Source organism: Cydia amplana, chromosome 2 (assembly GCF_948474715.1).
Source record: "Cydia amplana chromosome 2, ilCydAmpl1.1, whole genome shotgun sequence".
NCBI classification, from domain to species: Eukaryota; Metazoa; Arthropoda; class Insecta; order Lepidoptera; family Tortricidae; genus Cydia; species Cydia amplana.
Window position 1 is genome coordinate 22195972 of NC_086070.1, and position 19199 is coordinate 22215170.

At 38.5% G+C, this 19199-nt stretch overlaps 1 protein-coding gene across 1 annotated transcript in view; it reads left to right on the plus strand.

Moving 5' to 3' along the window:
- Positions 1-1132: 1132 nt before the first annotated feature.
- The window catches only part of LOC134660821 (trichohyalin-like), a 32479-nt gene continuing 14412 nt past the window's right edge, over positions 1133-19199 (plus strand). The window contains exons 1-2 of the mRNA XM_063516647.1: positions 1133-1342; positions 3694-3837. Of these exons, the coding sequence (XP_063372717.1) occupies positions 1247-1342; positions 3694-3837 (240 nt within the window). The 5' untranslated portion in view covers positions 1133-1246. The remainder of the gene's footprint in view (positions 1343-3693; positions 3838-19199) is intronic.

Here is a 19199-nt window from a genome sequence, read left to right on the forward strand (position 1 = left end):
ACATAATATTTTGTTACGGAAAAGGTGTGTCAAATTGTTTATATAATTAATATAATATATGCAATCGATTCTTTATAGATAGGATACATTTCCGTCAATAGAAAAAAGGCACCAACTTTAAAAAAACGTCATATTTGCTAAACAGATCTTCAATGACGCTTACACTTAAAACAAGCAACAACGGTTGCACTCCGGGAGTGCCGATAGAAATGAAAACTCACCTCACTATGTTACCGACGCCCGGTAAAACGATACATACGTTTAGCGGAGGTATTCTATTTATTTATTATATATTATTATCATTCTCAAATAAGATCACACTTTTTCATTGACATGTTTATTTACATACTGCCATGACAACGTCAAATTATTTGAACATAGGTAAAGAGTCTTGAAAAGGAGTCCGCAACATAAATGTCAAATAACATTGAGTTTTTCTTTATTGATTTAAATGCAATTTAAATTATGAGTGGCCACCTTACGGGGCTTCCGGTCACGTGATCGCCTTACGCCCCTTACGGTCACGTGATCGCCGTACGCTGTCTCGAGTTTATCATTTTTTCCTCACCTCAAAAGGTGCCCAGTGCCGCTAAAGAAGTTTTCACTTCAAAAAGCTGAAGTGGACAAAAGGGAAGCCTACCTTTATGAACATACCATGAGTGAGTGCGAAAGAGGCCGACTACAAATGAAAAAAAACCCTGACTACTTAAAATTTCACTTTATTTACAAAATGACACACCCTACTGATATATTCCATGTTATGTTATCCTAATATCCCACATACAGATGTCTTATGGTCACCCTAATTAGAACGAGATGCAGGGCTCTAGTTTGACTTCTCATGTGGACACACTTTTTGGTCAATGTACTCGATCCAGTTTATTAACTCTAAATCCGTGAAATTAGTATGCATTATGGCGGGCAACAAATAAATTCGACCAATCATAGTGTCGCATTGCCTATGTTTTGTCCCTCACGGAGGCACGCGTATACCACTTCTATAGGATCCTACCTTCTATGCAAAACTGTGACTGTCAATGTCAACGATGTCAACATTTTTTAAACATTCCGTCTGTGTAACGACTTTATTGTTATCATCTAATTATTTATTTATATTTTGTAATGCTGAAGCTTAACATCATCTATCTGATTATATACATGAATAAATAGTGTGTGATCTTTATTGTTATTGGATAATACCCCACTTTTGCATGTGAAACTTGGGACTTTCGCGTTAAGCGACACAATGCTATCTACTTCGGATTTAGAAAGGCTAATTGCAGTGAAAAGGCGTGAGATAGAGACTGAAAAGACGCGACTGGGGCTGCCGACGCGACCAGACGTGAGTTAGACTCTACTTTATAAAGTTAGCGCGAAACGGTAACCACTAACCACCTGTTGTTTTTGTTTCGTCTAGCATATCGCACTATCGATTTTCCAGCCAGTAAGTGCCGGTGCCGCATCGACGTTGCTGCATTCGCCGGCTAATTTCTCGAATCACTGCAATTTACGTTAATTTAGTGTTTTTTATGTAAATTAGAGTGCCTGGTGGAACTTTTTGTAAACAAGTTAGCTTAGAAAGTGGTGGATATTTTATGGTGCTTTGATTGGTTAGCATAGTGTTTTAATTGTATTATAGTTGGTAAACTATTTGTATAAATTAGTCAGCTGCTGGTTTTCAACAGCAATTTCGCTATAATACTGGAAGGTTTTTAAAGGTAGGTCTATTTATGTGAGTGATATTATTAAAGCAACAAGGTGGGTATTTTTTTCATATCTCTTCAGGTCGCATGCATGATTTTAGAGTTGTAGGAATTTTACTTTTCTGTCAATTACATAAATTCATTTCAAATAGACATCCAGCTATGGATTATTTGGCCATTTTCAATGAAAATTGTTTTTTTTTTATTTCATTGAAACTAAAGATAGACAAATTTAATACAGTAATTGAGAAAAGCGCACATTGTTGGTTGAGACAGTCAATCCCCCAAAAGCATCTGAGGACCTCAAAATTTAGGTCCCTACCTAAACCAACTCTCATTCGGTTCTCTCTCTCTCTCTAACCCTTTTTTTACCCTTTGGGTGTAGGCCTCCTTCATTTTTTGCCATTCGTCATTCGGTTCAAGCATACATAAACATACCTACAGTATTTTTTATCAATAAAATATAATACCTGTGCATTTTATGCAATCACACTAAATCTGAAGTCTGAACTTACATCACTACATAGTATAAAACAAAGTTGCTTCCCTCTGTCTGTCCCTATGTATGCTTCGATCTTTAAAACCACGCAACGAAATTTGATGTTGTTTTTTTTAATACATAGATGGAGTGATTCACAAGGAAGGTTTATGTATAATTTGTTAACCCGTGCAAAGCCGGGGCTGGTCGCTAGTTATCAATAAAATCATTTCATTTATATGGGAAAATGAAAACTCAAAGTTCAACCAACTTGAAGACTGAAAGTTGAAAATTACTTAATACAAAGTCAACACACGATAAAGTGCAGGCAGGGGTCGGCAAACTGCGGATCGCCGTACGCAGCTCTTTCGAGGTGCAATAGCGGCTATTCTAGTTCTATGAAAATGTACCTACACTTGACCATCAGCTGTTCGACTGATAAGCGAGAAACTTGTGGGCATACGATTTCCATTTTCTTTCATTTTAGTCTCTTCTATCATACTCTTAGAAACACTTTCCGCCGGTAGTAAGAATCGTCAGCGATTACTTAATCTCTTTTATTTACACAGCATTTACTTTACTACATAACTACACAAACTCGCTTATTGCCTAAGCCATATACTTATAAGAAAGAAAATCGAAAACAGAAATTTCCTTATCTGCCTCTATCCCTCAATTATGCAACAGCGAAATTTTGATTTTCGTTTTTCGCGATAGGTGTGAGTTTCTTTTGACACCCTTCCTTGGAGGAGGATGTGAGGGGTCTCTTCCGCATCCCTACTGTGGAGACTGTGTCTATTCTCGCCCCACCGTGTGGGGCAGTTAAACGCCGTCATTTTGGGGACGGTTGTGCGTCAGGCTTCAGGTTTCGGACAACCCCCGTTTTAAAAGACGCGACTACTAGTACTACAACCCCTGGATTGAAAGTTGTGCGACTGAACCACTAGGATTCAATAATACGTGTAATTATCATAACTAATAAGTACAATGAAATTGCTCGGTTGAACAATGTTCATTTCCAACCCTCCTCACTGAAATATTGAGCAGGCACGGCTGAGTGGGCTGATGTGTTCGTTCCCTGTTTCTTAACCCCGTAAATGCCAAGACGTATCGATTAGACATTAATAGTTCGTTGGTCTTTTTTTGCTGTTGACATGCTCAGGTGATGGGTTATATTTTGATCGTAGGCGTAGGTAACTAACTGAATATATACCTAACCATTGACATAAAAGAACCAACTCCACAAAATACTGCTATATTTTTTATCAGCAGTGGCACTTCCGAGAGGAAATGCACGAGTTACCTTCTATATGCTAAAATTAGAAATGTTCTGTCGATTTCTGCAGGGCCCTATTATCCTCAGATCATGGGACCAAACACTGAAGAAAAAAAAAAGGAGTCTGGGCTAGTCCGGAGAACATACATAAAAATCCCGACGAATTGAAAACCTCTCTGAATCACCGAATATCCTTTTTTTTTAAACCCTTTTAAAAACTTTTTTACTGTCCACAGGAGAGCAACAATAAAGAAAATGCCGCACCAAAGTCATCGAGCGGGGAAGTGAGCGAAGAAAGAGTAGAGCAGAATGAGCAGGACAAGAAGGAGGGAGAGAGAGAGACTGAAGAGATTCCGCCCGACCTAGAGAGATATATATGGGTAAGTCAATTTGCATGGTCCTTCTGACCGATTTCAGGCCTCGACACAAGTCACGTACATCTCGACTCTCTAATCTTCCTGCTAAAGATAGGGTATTAGGTACGAGCGCATTTTGGGTATGTCAGCAAAGCACACCGTCTAAATAGTCGTAGAAAATGGATGTTGGTGGCCGAGCCAGCGAGCATTATAGCTATAGTACCTATACCTAGGGAGGCTAGGGAGGTGAATTCGTAAATGCTCCAGATCGCAGGTGTTTGGCCATAAATATGCGATCTGGGGCTTTACGAATTACCGCCCGTGGTTTGTCTAAAGTTTTACGTCTTGCCTTGGCCAGGAAGTGAGATTTTCTTCTCGCGTAGCGGGAACTTAAGGGTGACGTAAAATCTATTTTGCACTTGCCAAATAGATCTATGCAATTATTCTAATTGTTTATGTAAACATGATTGTATTGCAACGGACAAAACACCGCGATTACGCTTCCTGCGCTGCGCACGCGATCGCACCATTACATCGTCGACACAATTCACTAATCATAGATCGACCGTATCGCAAAGCGATAAGGTATATTATTGATTAGTGTATTGTTGGTACAATTTGTAGGGAAAGGAAAAATTCGCGCAGGCTGAGCAGTTAGATAGTGCATGATTGGTGTAGCATTTGAATTTGTAGATTAGTCTTAATTCGTGGAATCTAATATGAAAGTCGCCAAAATGTCAGATCCCGAAGATAGATTGTGTTGGGAGTAAGGGACAGGGACATTCGCAGATGTCCCAATGAGTCTGCACACTTACAGAGAAAGTAGCAGTATAGTATGCCTTTGATATTCAGTATACCCAGTTAATTTTTGACTAGAATCTATATCAGGGGTCGGGAATTAGTTTCTTCACGGGTCCGGTTTTTAAAATAAAATGACCATCGCGGTCTGGTCCGGTGCTTGAGTTTAATAATAAGTTAAAAATTATTTAGGTCTGCGGTCCGGATCCGGACCGCGGTCTGCCATTTAGTGACCCCTGATCTAGGTTCACGTTAGGACAGCTTCATATTCGAGGGAAATAACGTTCCGCCATGCCGTGCCTCTCTTTTAGTAATTATAGCATCCTGAACTTATATAAATTAACGTCTCTCTCTCTGTTACTTCATCAACCTCGACGCGTTTCTGGTTACCCGGTACCTATATTAATTGGGCAGGTTTAAGATAAGATAATTTATTCCATATCAATTTTACAATCATGTCGGAAATATAACTTACCTCCTGTAGGTAACCATTTGTTGTACCTATACTACAAAGTTTTAAATTAATGACAGTAATTAAGCAAAAGATACGAAGTTTTCGACAAAGTTGCTATACTTTAATTGCCCTTTACAACGAAACGTACAATTGTATACCCCGGGTGTGGCCCGTAAGTAATAAGAGCAAAAAATCAAACAGGTTTCTTGGAGTATCCAATGTTACCACCAAGTGGTCCCGATAACCACAATTCTACGCAATTATTACAATTGACTCGGAATAAATACCCCAATAGCATGTTGCGATCGCGATAGTACGCGATGAAAATTGAATACCTGAATGGGGTTTGATCTCGGAATAATAAACCAACAGGAACCGCCATTAACAGGCGTTCCCCTCTGCCAAAAGTCGGCGGCCACCGGTCAAGGAGGTTATATAAAACTAGTTGCCATACGTCATACGCCATTCAGCAAACGTCAGTCTAAGCGGAATGTTAGGAGCAGAAAATGCCGAATTGTAGCGTTTTCTCCTGTAAAAACCGATCGGACACATCTAGCGTACTTAAAGAACACGTTTCTTTTCATATGTAAGTACTATTACATGTAAATATTATCAAATAGTGCACTAATTTAGCAAAAAACTAAGAAACATTGTCAATCTGAAAGTGATACCACTTCATGGTACTAGATCTAATTTAGGGTAAAATTTAAAGAAGACTTTCTAAATATTCATTAGGTATACCTAACTTCCAATTTGCGTTGCTTATTGTTATATAATTTATATAACACATTATTTTTCTATAACACCTTATTTTTATATCAACATAATCCATTCAATGAAATAAATAGTATAAATCATAAATAACGTGATATTACCGATATAGGGTCATTGTACTAATTTCCGTCCATGCTCTAGTCTCTAGTTTTCGTCCACATGACAGATTAGCAAATAACATATTTGATATTTAATTTGCTACTTGCCAAATACATTTTTTATGTAGATAGATATATTGTCTCGACATTAAGGATTGCATTAAGTCCAAATTTGTGCAGCAATGTAGATTTATATTCAATTTCGTCAAGTGGACGAAAACAAGAGCTGGACGAAAACTAACGCACCTACCCTACTACTGTTTGAAAATTCATTTTTCTCTTAGTTTCTATCGTATATTTTTTATTTGACATGTCCAATGTTTGTATTGTAATTTATTTATTTTAAGGTATTTTACTGCCGTCATTTTCCATAAATAGGCACTTTTAATTTATTACTCTGGTATCACTCTACCATAGTTAGTGATGGGACACCATAAAAACCAATATCGATAAAATCTATATGAACATTATAAATATATTGTTATTTTGATTTATTTTTTTAGATTTCCAAAAGATGCAATAAATTTTAAACATAAGTAGTTTTCAGCTTATCAAGCCATCGAAAACCTAAAAATATTGCAATATCAGTCACGTTTTAAATATCTAAGAACTGCATAAGTAAGTTTGTAATTCCATATAAATATATGCTATTACAAAGTTACTGTTGCAGTTCTTATAAATAGTAGGTAAAGTAAAGGTACACTACGATGTATGTACGATGTGAGTATGAATAAAGATGTGTTTAGTTATGATATGTGTATACATAGTATGGGTGTGAGTACCCGAAAGAAGGACTGTCTACAAAAAGAGATGAGATCCCATCAAAAACATTACATGTAAAAAGGTGCAAGTCTCGCAACGCTTCTACTACAAAAAAGTTTTGAGATGTAATGCTAATGTGAAACCAAGTCGGTTATTTTAATCAGTGCCACCCCGGTGTTAAAACCGTATCAATAAGATATCTTTAATTTGTAATACATATAATGACTTGGCAATCGCAAATAATGCTTTACTCTTACCGTACTCGTAAATATATGTAATGCTCAAACTGCAATTAGCGCTAGCGTTATGTTCAATTAGAATTATTTTTAATAGGTGACGATGATCCTTATGTCATTATGCAGCCGTGCGATGGCCAAGTCATTATACGTAGGTTAAAGATATCTTATTGATACGATTTTAACACCCCCTGGCACTGATTAAAATAACCGACTTGGTTTCACATTAGCATTACATCTCAAAACTTTTTTGTAGTAGAAGCGTTGCGGGACTTGCACCTTTTTACATGTAATGTTTTTGATGGTTATAATTGACTAAAGCAGACAGTTAAAATTCAGTCAATAAAATATCGACAATATTATCGACAAGTCCCTCGCACTTCTACGTTTACTTAGAACTGACATCATCTCGTTCACGGACAGGGTTGTCTGTGTTTGTTCTTGTATTTGTGTGAATATAGTTTATGCTAGTGTTTGATAATTTTGTCGTGTGCGTGTGTAGCGACGCATGCAAAAAATGCATTAGTGTTTACATTATTTGTGTGCGTTCCTCGCCCCCCGCGCCGAAAACGGCAGAATTTTTCACATAGAAAATAGTGCGTGTCACCACTCCATATTGGATTATTACTCCGAGGCCCACGCTATTTTAGTCATCCGTCACATCTTGATCAGCACTTGGGAGAGCAGTACCCAAGATAGAGCTGATGCTGAACCCTGGCTGTACCTAGTGGAACTCAGGTTTGGTGCAACATAGGCCCACGCTACTTTGGTCATCCGTCACATCTTGATGAGCACTTGGGAGAGCAGTACCCAAGATAGAGCTGATGCTGAACCCTGGTTGTACCTAGTAGAACTCGGGTTTGGTGCCACATAGGCCCACGCTACTTTGGTCATCCGTCACATCTTGATGAGCACTTGGGAGAGCAGTACCCAAGTTAGAGCTGATGCTGAACCCTGGCTGTACCTAGTGGAACTCAGGTTTGGTGCAACATAGGCCCACGCTATTTTGGTCATCCGTCACATCTTAATGAGCACTTGGGAGAGCAGTACCCAAGATAAAGCTGATGCTGAACCCTGGCTCACCTAATGGAACTCAGGGTTGGTGCAACATAGGCCCACGCTATTTAGGTCATCCGTCACATCTAGAAAACCAAACCAAATTAACTTAATACTAAATTACACTAAAACTAAATGGAGAGCCTAACAAACTAGTATATTTTAGCCCAAAACCTAAAATAAATGAAGTACCTACCTATCACTAAAAAGTAAAAAATAAAATAAAATAAATAAAAAAAGAATTAAAAATTTAAAAATAAACAAAAATAAAACCAAAATATTATAACTTAATATAATATCTTTTTTTTTTAAAAGGGAACCGCCTTCAAAAAACCAACCCACTGAAAAGCACAAAATAATTTTTATATGGCACCCCTATACGTCTCCAGTCCCTATCCCGTCGTAAAGCAAATTTCTGCCAAAAAGTAATTAATACCTAATAATAAGAAAGTTAATAATCATCCGGGTAATTACTTAGTTTTTGAAGGCGGTGCCAAACCAACAAAAACATTCTTTACTACCATTCAGCAAAAAAATACGAGTAAGTAGTACCTACAAGAACTAAATTAATGAGTAAACTAAGTATGTCTTTATAATGCAAGTAAGTGCAGTTCTTCGTTGTCTAAAATATCGGTTCTCAAACATTTTGGTTTGGCACCGACTGCAAAAACTAAGTAATTACCCGGATGATTATTAATTTTCTTATTATTAGGTATTAATTACTTTTTGGCAGAAATTTGCTTTACGACGGGATAGGGACTGGAGACGTATAGGGGCTCGGAATAATAAACCAACAGGAACCGCCATTAACAGGCGTTCCCCTCTGCCAAAAGTCGGCGGCCGCCGGTCAAGGAGGTTATATAAAACTAGTTGCCATACGTCATACGCCATTCAGCAAACGTCAGTCTAAGCGGAATGTTAGGAGCAGAAAATGCCGAATTGTAGCGTTTTCTCCTGTAAAAACCGATCGGACACATCTAGCGTACTTAAAGAACACGTTTCTTTTCATATGTAAGTACTATTACATGTAAATATTATCAAATAGTGCACTAATTTAGCAAAAAACTAAAAAACATTGTCAGTCTGAAAGTGATACCACTTCATGGTACTAAATCTAATTTAGGGTAATATTTAAAGAAGACTTTCTAAATATTCATTAGGTATACCTAACTTCTAATTTGCGTTGCTTATTATTATATAATTTATATAACACATTATTTTTCTATAACACCTTATTTTTATATCAACATAATCCATTCAAAGAAATAAATAGTATAAATCATAAGTAACGTGATATTACCGATCTGGTCATTGTGCTAGTTTCCGTCCATGCTCTAGTCTCTAGTTTTCGTCCACATGACAAAATAAATAAAAAATAGCAAATTAAATATCAAATATGTTATTTGCTAATCAGCAAATAACATATTTGATATTTAATTTGCTACTTGCCAAATACATTTTTTATGTAGATAGATACTCGTATATTGTCTCTACATTAAGGATTGCTTTAAGTCCAAATTTTTGCAGCAATGTAGATTTATATTCAATTTCTTCAAGTGGACTAAAACTAACGCACCTACCCTACTACTGTTTGAAAATTCATTTTTCTCTTAGTTTCTATCGTATATTTTTTATTCTACATGTCCAATATTTGTATTGTATTTTATTTATTTTAAGGTATTTACTGCCGTCATTTTCCATAAATAGGCACTTTTAATTTATTACTCTGGTATCACTCTACCATAGTTAGCGATGGGACACCATAAAAACCAATATCGATAAAATCTATATGAACATTATAAATATATTGTTATTTTGATTTATTTTTTTAGATTTCCGAAAGATGCGATAAATTTTAAACATAAGTAGTTTTCAGCTTACCAAGCCATCGAAAACCTAAAAATATTGCAATATCAGTCACGTTTTAAAGTTCTAAGAACTGCATAAGTAAGTTTGTAATTCCATATAAATATATGCTATTACAAAGTTACTGTTGCAGTTCCTACAAATAGTACCTAGGTAAAGTAAAGGTACACTACGATGATAACCGACTTGGTTTCACATTAGCATTACATCTCAAAACTTTTTTGTAGTAGAAGCGTTGCGAGACTTGCACCTTTTTAGGGTTCCGTACCAAAAGGGTAAAAACGGGACCCTATTACTAAGACTCCGCTGTCCGTCCGTCCGTCCGTCCGTCTGTCACCAGGCTGTATCTCACGAACCGTGATAGCTAGACAGTTGAAATTTTCACAGATGATGTATTTCTGTTGCCGCTATAACAACAAATACTAAAAGCAGAATAAAATAAAGATTTAAGTGGGGCTCCCATACAACAAACGTGATTTTTGACCGAAGTTAAGCAACGTCGGGCGGGGTCAGTACTTGGATGGGTGACCGTTTTTTTGCTTGTTTTGCTCTATTTTTTGTTGATGGTGCGGAACCCTCCGTGCGCGAGTCCGACTCGCACTTGGCCGGTTTTCACATGTAATGTTTTTGATGGTTATAATTGACTAAAGCAGACAGTTAAAATTCAGTCAATAAAATATCGACAATATTATCGACAAGTCCCTCGCACTTTTACGTTTACTTAAAACTGACATCATCTCGTTCACGGACAGGGTTGTCTGTGTTTGTTCTTGTATTTGTGTGAATATAGTTTATGCTAGTGTTTGATAATTTTGTCGTGTGCGTGTGTAGCGACGCATGCAAAAAATGCATTAGTGTTTACATTATTTGTGTGCGTTCCTCGCCCCCCGCGCCGAAAACGGCAGAATTTTTCACATAGAAATTAGTGCGTGTCACCACTCCATATTGGATTATTCCTCCGAGGGTTTGATAGAATGATTGATTGACTGTAAAGTACTTTCGTAACGGCCTCTTTTCAAAGGAAAATATCATTGTTTTGACTATGAGTCTTTACAATACGCCAAGCGTTGTACAACTATAATACTTAAGTGTACTTTTTACCCGAAAGAATGGGCTAATATAGTTTGTTAAAGGACTGTCTCATTTCAAACATAGACAGAGATAATCATACACTAGCCTTTGTCTTACACTAGTACTATAGCACCTAAAAGAAAAGGATGAGTATAGTTTTTATGTTCTTATTTACTGACAATTTGGTTTGACCAACTATAGCGAGATATATTATGTCAGATCTGCCTGGATGTGTCTGGCAGACAAATCAGTCAATGTATGGCGGGAATTAGAGTCTATCTAAGCTAACTATGCACGACTTGAACATAACAATGTAAACGTCATATTCTCATAGAAAATCTCACGGATTTATGAATACTCTGTTCCAGTGGAGGATTTTCCTTAAGGCCCAGTAGGCTCGGGTCTAGGGTGGCAAGACAGGGGCGGCAGCAAGACGGTAGTCCATATGATGGGTGCTGAGAAAGGGGCGGCTAGCAGCTACCTAATAGCTACTACAAGGGCCCGGAGCCTAGCGGTGGTCAAGACTGCAAATCCGCCACTGCCTTGTTCGTTCCAATTACAGTCAGGATCCATAATAACGTATGAAACAACGCGCCAAAAGTACCTGTCACCATCATAGACTAGGAATCCTCTAGACTGAGTTTAGAGCAATTATTTCATGAAACCGATGCTGCCAAAAATACGGGGGTGCGGGGGGACGAGGTGAGCGAATCCCGTGCCGTGATTGGTCCGTTCAAAGACACGGACCAATCACGGCACGGGATTGACTCGAAGATGGAGTAAAACTACCGTATAAGTGGCAGAGGGGGTAGCGTTACTATGCTGTCTAGAGGATTCCTAGTCTATGGTCACCATGAATACTTTTCCAATTAGAGATTTGGACAGGTCCCGTTCAAAAGTACTATCTGCAATGGTTTAATTTGTTCTGTATAACATAGACATATCTCTTTTTGGTAAGCTATGAGAATATATATCTAGGTACCTACCCTAGATACTTTTCTCGCATAGTTTGATACGCTACTTTTGATGGTGTACGTACAAGTAGATACATAATAGTGTATATCTATAGGTACTACTTAAGTACTTACTTCTGTAGACGATACAAACTTGTGTATTATTAATCCGTTCAGTGATATCATTGGCAATGTCGAATCACTGAGCGATATAAATTAGGTATATCTCGTCGCCCACGCGCTTAGGTTTAAAATATAATAATAATGCCTACATGTTTGTTACTGGACTCACTGAGATTGGTCCCTCGCGTACAAGATAAGTATAGATCTCGTTTGTGTTTACTTAGGTGGTTATCATCATCCTCATCACAGCTTCCAAGGATAATATTTTAAATCTGATATGTACCCATCTAGGTCCATGTACATATGTACCTTGTCTTCGAAAAAGGGTATTGACGGACCGACAGACGGACAAAGAAAGAAAGGTGATTGCTAGTACAGTAACAGAATCACTTCTTTCTTCTTATAACTGTTCTTTTTTTACTTTTGTCGCACGGAACTCTAAAAATATTATTAGTTTTAAAAACTTATATAACTTGTACATAGGTACGACTATTGCTTTTACCCAAACTATGGCAGAAAAGCGCCATTAGCCAAGGTTCAACGCGTCATTTATCTTCCTAATAGCTTGGAGTCCTTGGGACCGGGCCCGAATTATCGGTTTGACATTGGAAACTTTGGATTGTTGCCAAAACGATGCGCCAATCTGCCAAGCCTGGAGGCTGCCTCATTGATCTGAACGATGCAGTTGCATTAAGAGCCAGCCCCGAAAAGGCCTACAGTAATGAGGACTATGAAACTCTTCGGGTTACTTTGCCATACAGCGACTGGCAGCTGTTTATCGGTGGAGGCCGTGGCTAAAAACTCTGCGTCTATCAGCTAGCCGAAGTGAAATGCAAGTCGCAGTATAGACATTAGTGTGCAAGTACCGTAATACAAAATTAACGTTAATTGTTAATTTAAGCGAAAAATAAATCTGGTCTACGATTTGTTCATACTCCTAAGGCAAAATTTTAATTTAATAAGTACAATATATTTTTAAGGGCAGAGTTTTACCCATCTTTTAAGTGATACGACACTTATTTAATCCAGCCCCTTTTATCAGCAGGTGCAGTACAAGTAAACAGTCTGCCATATCTAAAGCACATGAGCCTTTGTGCCAATATTATAGTAGTGGCGTCATACAAGTACAAGATGCTGTCACCCACACACATCAAAATTAACGTTCGCATTCGCACGGATGGATACCTACCCGGCGCGCATCAATGCGAAGTGACCTCCGCCACACACTGTACGCTGTACGCAACTTACAGCAGGTCTGATTTCCTGATTACAAGTAGAGCTTACGATTTTTTACAATCAAAAGTGACACCCTGTGGGGAAAATTGATGTCCACGGATTTCCATTTATAGTTAGAAGTTTAGAACGAAGATAAGCGATCTTGACGTGTCTTTTAATTGAAAAACGCTTTATAAAATCAGTAACTATTACTTATGAAAGCAAAGGAATGTAAATAATCGTATATGATTCATAATTGTTACATATTTTAAGTGTTTTTCAATAAAAATACACGTCAAGATTGTTTACATTTTTTCTATTGCTAAAAAAACGAACTATAAAGCGCGCGGTTGTTTTAGGTACCTATGCGATAAACGCAGCGTTAAACGCAATGCGTTTGCCCCACACCCATTTTACATCAGATAATCTAATGACACTACATGACTACATTGTTTTATGCGGTAAACGCAGCGGTAAGCGCATTGTCAAATCGCGCGCTTAAGGGTTAACATCATTTTGCATTTTGAATGCAATGATTTTATCTCAGCTAAACATAATCAGACTCAATTCATCAGAATACCTTATGCACATTGTAAATTGTTCTAAAGGGGGGCTAGTTGTTCTCGCGTACGGTTAGACTCGCATTCAGACATGAGAGCCTGCTAAAACTGGGAGTCATTAACTTAAACAAAAATAACGTCTGCGTAGTTCAGCAGACCTACTGTTAGTTTGTGGTTTCGCTGTGCACGAACAATACAGCCAGAAACAATGTAGCCGCCGCGTCAGGAGCTCGTTTTGGACCGAAACGGAGCTAACTGGCCGATCAGACATACCCAACTTACGTTTACCGCCCATCACGCTATATTAGACTCTAATGTTAACGAAATAAGTACGGTAATAAGTGATTGTTCAGTTTGACTGTTCAGTCAAACACTAACTTACTTTTACCTTTTAATTACATCATATTAGACTCTAATATCAACGCGATAAGGTGTTGTGTGCGACGGATAAGTTCGCGTGTGTTTTGAATTTGGAATCGAATCGGAAATTCAAAATGTTTGACACAAATGTTTTGTTTTTAATTTCCGTGAGTGGTTTAAATTGATGCTTAGGTATATGATTAAAGAGGTAAGTTTAAACTTAAACTTCATAGTTCTAAATTGTTATAAAAACAAATAACCCGACTGCTTAAAAATAATTGATACATATATTTTTGAAATGGTATGTTCACTAGCTTTCATTTGATACCCATATTGCTATGCTAATAATAATACAACCCCCCCCCCTTTATTTGTAGGCGCCAGTTTCAAATTTATTATACAGTGTGGAAAGATAAGTCGGGCCCTGGAGGGAAACTACCTTAAATCCTTAAGCTGGCTCATTTTACTTAAAGGAGACAAAGATGTTCTAAAACTCACTTGCCTCGCTCGGGACTCGAACCAACTAAAATTAAAAAAAAACAATCACTCCCTATTTTATTATACTAATCGATAGTATTATTATTCAGGATAAAATTTCTCTAACAAACATTTGGTCTTAAAAATAAAAATGATCGTTAAATATAACATTAACTTTATTTTAAACTTAATTAATTAATTAGATGGCCTGCAAGAAGTCCAGACCTGACGCCCATGGACTTCTTTTTATGGGGTCATGTAAAAAATGTTATTTATAAAACTTGCTATGAATCCGTTCAAGAGCTAAGGGTTGCGGTAGAAAATATTATTAGGGGCATACACCACAACACTTTTTTTTTTTTTTTTTTTTAATACCACATAGGTGGCAAACAAGCATACGGGCCGCCTGATGGTAAGCAGTCACCGTAGCCTATGGACGCCTGCAACTCCAGAGGTGTTACATGCGCGTTGCCGACCTTTTTTTAAAAACCTGTACACTCCTTTTTTGAAAAACCCCATATCGTAGACCCTCGGGAAAACCTCGGAAGGGAGCTCATTCCACAGCCGGAGCGTCCGCGGGAGGAAATTCCTCTTAAACCGCACAGTACGCGACCATTTAGGTTCTAGGGTGTGTGGATGAACACCCTGCCGATGGCGAGCGGTGCGGTGATAGAAAGCTGCCGTTGGCATCATGTCAAACAATTCTTCAGAGCACAGCCCATTGTACAAGCGGTAGAACACACATAAGGAGGCAAGGTCTCTCCTCAGACTTAAAGGTTCAATACCGCTTGTGAGTTTGGGATCATCGACGATTCGTACAGCGCGCCTTTGGATTGAATCGAAGGGTCCAAGCTGGCATCCAGGTGCTCCTGCCCAAAGGTTCACTTTGCTGAAGGCTACAAAAAATGAATTTCAACGGCGACTAATTTTGTGTAGCCGGAACGAGGGGGCTCATTTCGAACAATTTATCAGTTAAATAATTTAAGTGTAACAAATTGATAGTAAAATAAAGTTAAATGTTAGATTTAATGATCATTTTTATTTTTAAGACCAAATGTTTGTTAGAGAAATTTTATCCTGAATAATAATACTATCGATTAGTATTATAAAATAGGGAGTGTTTGTTTTTTTTTTTTAATTTTAGTTGGTTCGAGTCCCGGGCGAGGCAAGCGAGTTTTAGAAAATCTTTGAATGCAGTTTTGTTTCTTTTTAAAAATAAAGGAATGTCTCCTTTAAGTAAAATGAGCCAGCTTAAGGATTTAAGGTAGTTTCCCTCCAGGGCCCGACTTATCTTTCCACACTGTATATAGCCTATGTCACAACCACAATAGGGTATTTGACTTTGAGAAACGTAGACAACAGTTATTTTTAGACACAATTTCTATTTTAAAACCGGTATTAAACTATAAAAAGTAGGTACATAATATGATTGTGACGTCACATGCTAGTGTTTTATATAAATTCCATAGTAGCAATCGTTTTGATAGTTCGAAAAAAGAAATTGATTTGACTAGTAGTCAAATACCTACCCTATTCTGACGAATTCAAAGACACCTCAACTGTCAAAAACCGTTCAGGCGTTTGGGCTGGAGGTCGTGCCAAAGAAATGGACATACCTAACATGGGAACACCCAAATATTCCGAAATATGTTTTTCCGACTTTCATAACCTCGATTTTCATAATCCCGATTTTTTATATGTCCGAAATATCGAAATTACGACTTTGAAACCCACGAAAGAAGAAAATCACGACTGTGTTATTTCCGAATACTTAAAATCCGATTTTCATATGGACGAAAGCTTTAAGTTCCGATTTAGAAAAAATCCGAAAATATTTTTTCCGAATTTGTCTATTCCGAAAAATCATTGACCGATCGGAAATAAAGTAATTCGGTATTCAGAAATTCGATCTTTTGTAAACTCGGAATAATGAAATTCGTGATTTCAAAATAAGACTTAAACGCACTTTTTTAAGTCTAACTAACCAAAATCCGAATCGGAGCACTCCACTATCCACGTGGTCTTGTCTGTCCTACCCCTAGAGTGTATGTAAAAAGCCGGAGGCGCAGAGGGGAAGCAGCCCTCGCCCGCCGTAGCAAAGCGCAGAGCACAATGTGAGCCGAAGCGGCTGAGGCTGGTCGCCGAAGGCGAAGCTGCGGAGGCGAGCATTAGTGCCTGCGCTTTGCTACGCAAGGGCGAAGAGGCTGCTATGCCCGTAGCGCCGGAGCAGATGCTCCGTAGATGCCCGTACCGCCCAACAAAAAAACTGTTGCCAGAAAAGTGGGTTAGGTTAGGTTAGAACTGCAACCCCACGAAAACAAACTGTTGCCAGAAAAGTGGGTTAGGTTAGAACTGCGACCCCACGAAAACAAACTGTTGCCTGAAAGGTGGGTTAGGTTAGGTTAGAACTGCGACCCCCAAGAAAACGAACTGTTGCCAGAAAAGTGGGTTAGGTTAGGTTAGAACTGCGACCTCACGAAAACAAACTGTTGCCAGAAAAGTGGGTTAGGTTAAGTTAAAACTGCGTCCCCCAAGAAAACGAACTGTTGTCTGAAAAGTGGGTTAGGTTAGAACTGCAACCCCCAAGAAAACGAACTGTTGCCAGAAAAGTGGGTTAGGTTAGGTTAGAACTGCGACCCCACGAAAACAAACTGTTGCCTGAAAGGTGGGTTAGGTTAGGTTAGAACTGCGACCCCCAAGAAAACGAACTTTTGCCAGAAAAGTGGGTTAGGTTAGGTTAGAACTGCGACCCCTCGAAAACAAACTGTTGGTCGCCGAAGGCAACCAGCAAGCCGAAGCTGCGGAGGCGAGCATTTATTGTGCCTGCGCTTTGATACGCAAGGGCGAAGGGGCTGCTTTGCCCGTAGCGCCGGAGCAGATGCGGAGCACGAATCGATAAATTCGGAATTTAAAAAATGGGGATATTTAAAATAGGAGTCACGTGGAATCGGAATTCAAATTTTCGGAATAATGGCATTTCGGAATTCGTGATTTCAAAAATCGTAAATGTTAAATTCGGTGTTTATCACTATCGGAATTTTTATATTCGGAATTATGTAGTTCGGAATTTAAAAAAATCGTCTTTCTTGCTATTCGGAAATATACACTTTCGTGATTTTCGTCGTTCGTAATTACGACAGTCGGAATTTTGATGGGTCGAGCATTTAAAAAACGGAATAATAAAATTCGATATTCTAAAATTCGGCATAAAATATTTCGGAATTATGTAGTGTACCCACCTAACATGGGAACACCCAAATATTCCGAAATATGTTTTTCCGACTTTCATAACCTCGATTTTCATAATCCCGATTTTTTATATGTCCGAAATATCGAAATTACGACTTTGAAAACCACGAAAGAAGAAAATCACGACTGTGTTATTTCCGAATACTTAAAATCCGATTTTCATATGGACGAAAGCTTAAAGTTCCAATTTAGAAAAAATCCGAAAATATTTTTTCCGAATTTGTCTATTCCGAAAAATCATTGACCGATCGGAAATAAAGTAATTCGGTATTCAGAAATTCGATCTTTTGTAGACTCAGAATAATGAAATTCGTGGTTTTCAAAATAAGACTTAAACGCAATTTTTTAAGTCTAACTAACCAAAATCCGAATCGGAGCACCCCACTATCCACGTGGTCTTGTCTATCCTACCCCTAGAATGTATGTAAAAAGCCGGAGGCGCGGAGGGGAAGCAGCCCTCGCCTGCCGTACGGCACTAATGCTCTGCGCTTTGCTACGCAAGGGCGAAGAGGCTGCTATGCCCGTAGCGCCGGAGCAGATGCTCTGTAGATGCCCGTAGCGCCCAACAAAAAAACTGTTGCCAGAAAAGTGGCTAAGGTTAGGTTAGAACTGCAACCCCACGAAAACAAACTGTTGCCAGAAAAGTGGGTTAGGTTAGGTTAGAACTGCGACCCCACGAAAACAAACTGTTGCCTGAAAGGTGGGTTAGGTTAGGTTAGAAGTGCGACCCCCAAGAAAACGAACTGTTGTCAGAAAAGTGGGTTAGGTTAGGTTAAAACTGCGTCCCCCAAGAAAACGAACTGTTGTCTGAAAAGTGGGTTAGGTTAGGTTAGAACTGCGACCCCACGAAAACAAACTGTTGCCTGAAAGGTGGGTTAGGTTAGGTTAGAACTGCGACCCCCAAGAAAACGAACTGTTGCCAGAAAAGTGGGTTAGGTTAGGTTAGAACTGCGACCCCCCGAAAACAAACTGGCGACCAGCAAGCCGAAGCTGCGGAGGCGAGCATTTATTGTGCCTGCGCTTTGATACGCAAGGGCGAAGGGGCTGCTTTGCCCGTAGCGCCGGAGCAGATGCGGAGCACGAATCGATAAATTCGGCATTTAAAAAATGGGGTTATTTAAAATAGGAGTCACGTGGAATCGGAATTCAAATTTTCGGAATAATGGCATTTCGGAATTCGTGATTTCAAAAATAGTAAATGTTAAATTCGGTGTTTATCACTATCGGAATTTTTATATTCGGAATTATGTGGTTCGGAATTTTAAAAAATCGTCTTTTTTGCTATTCGGAAATATACACTTTCGTGATTTTCATCGTTCGTAATTACGACAGTC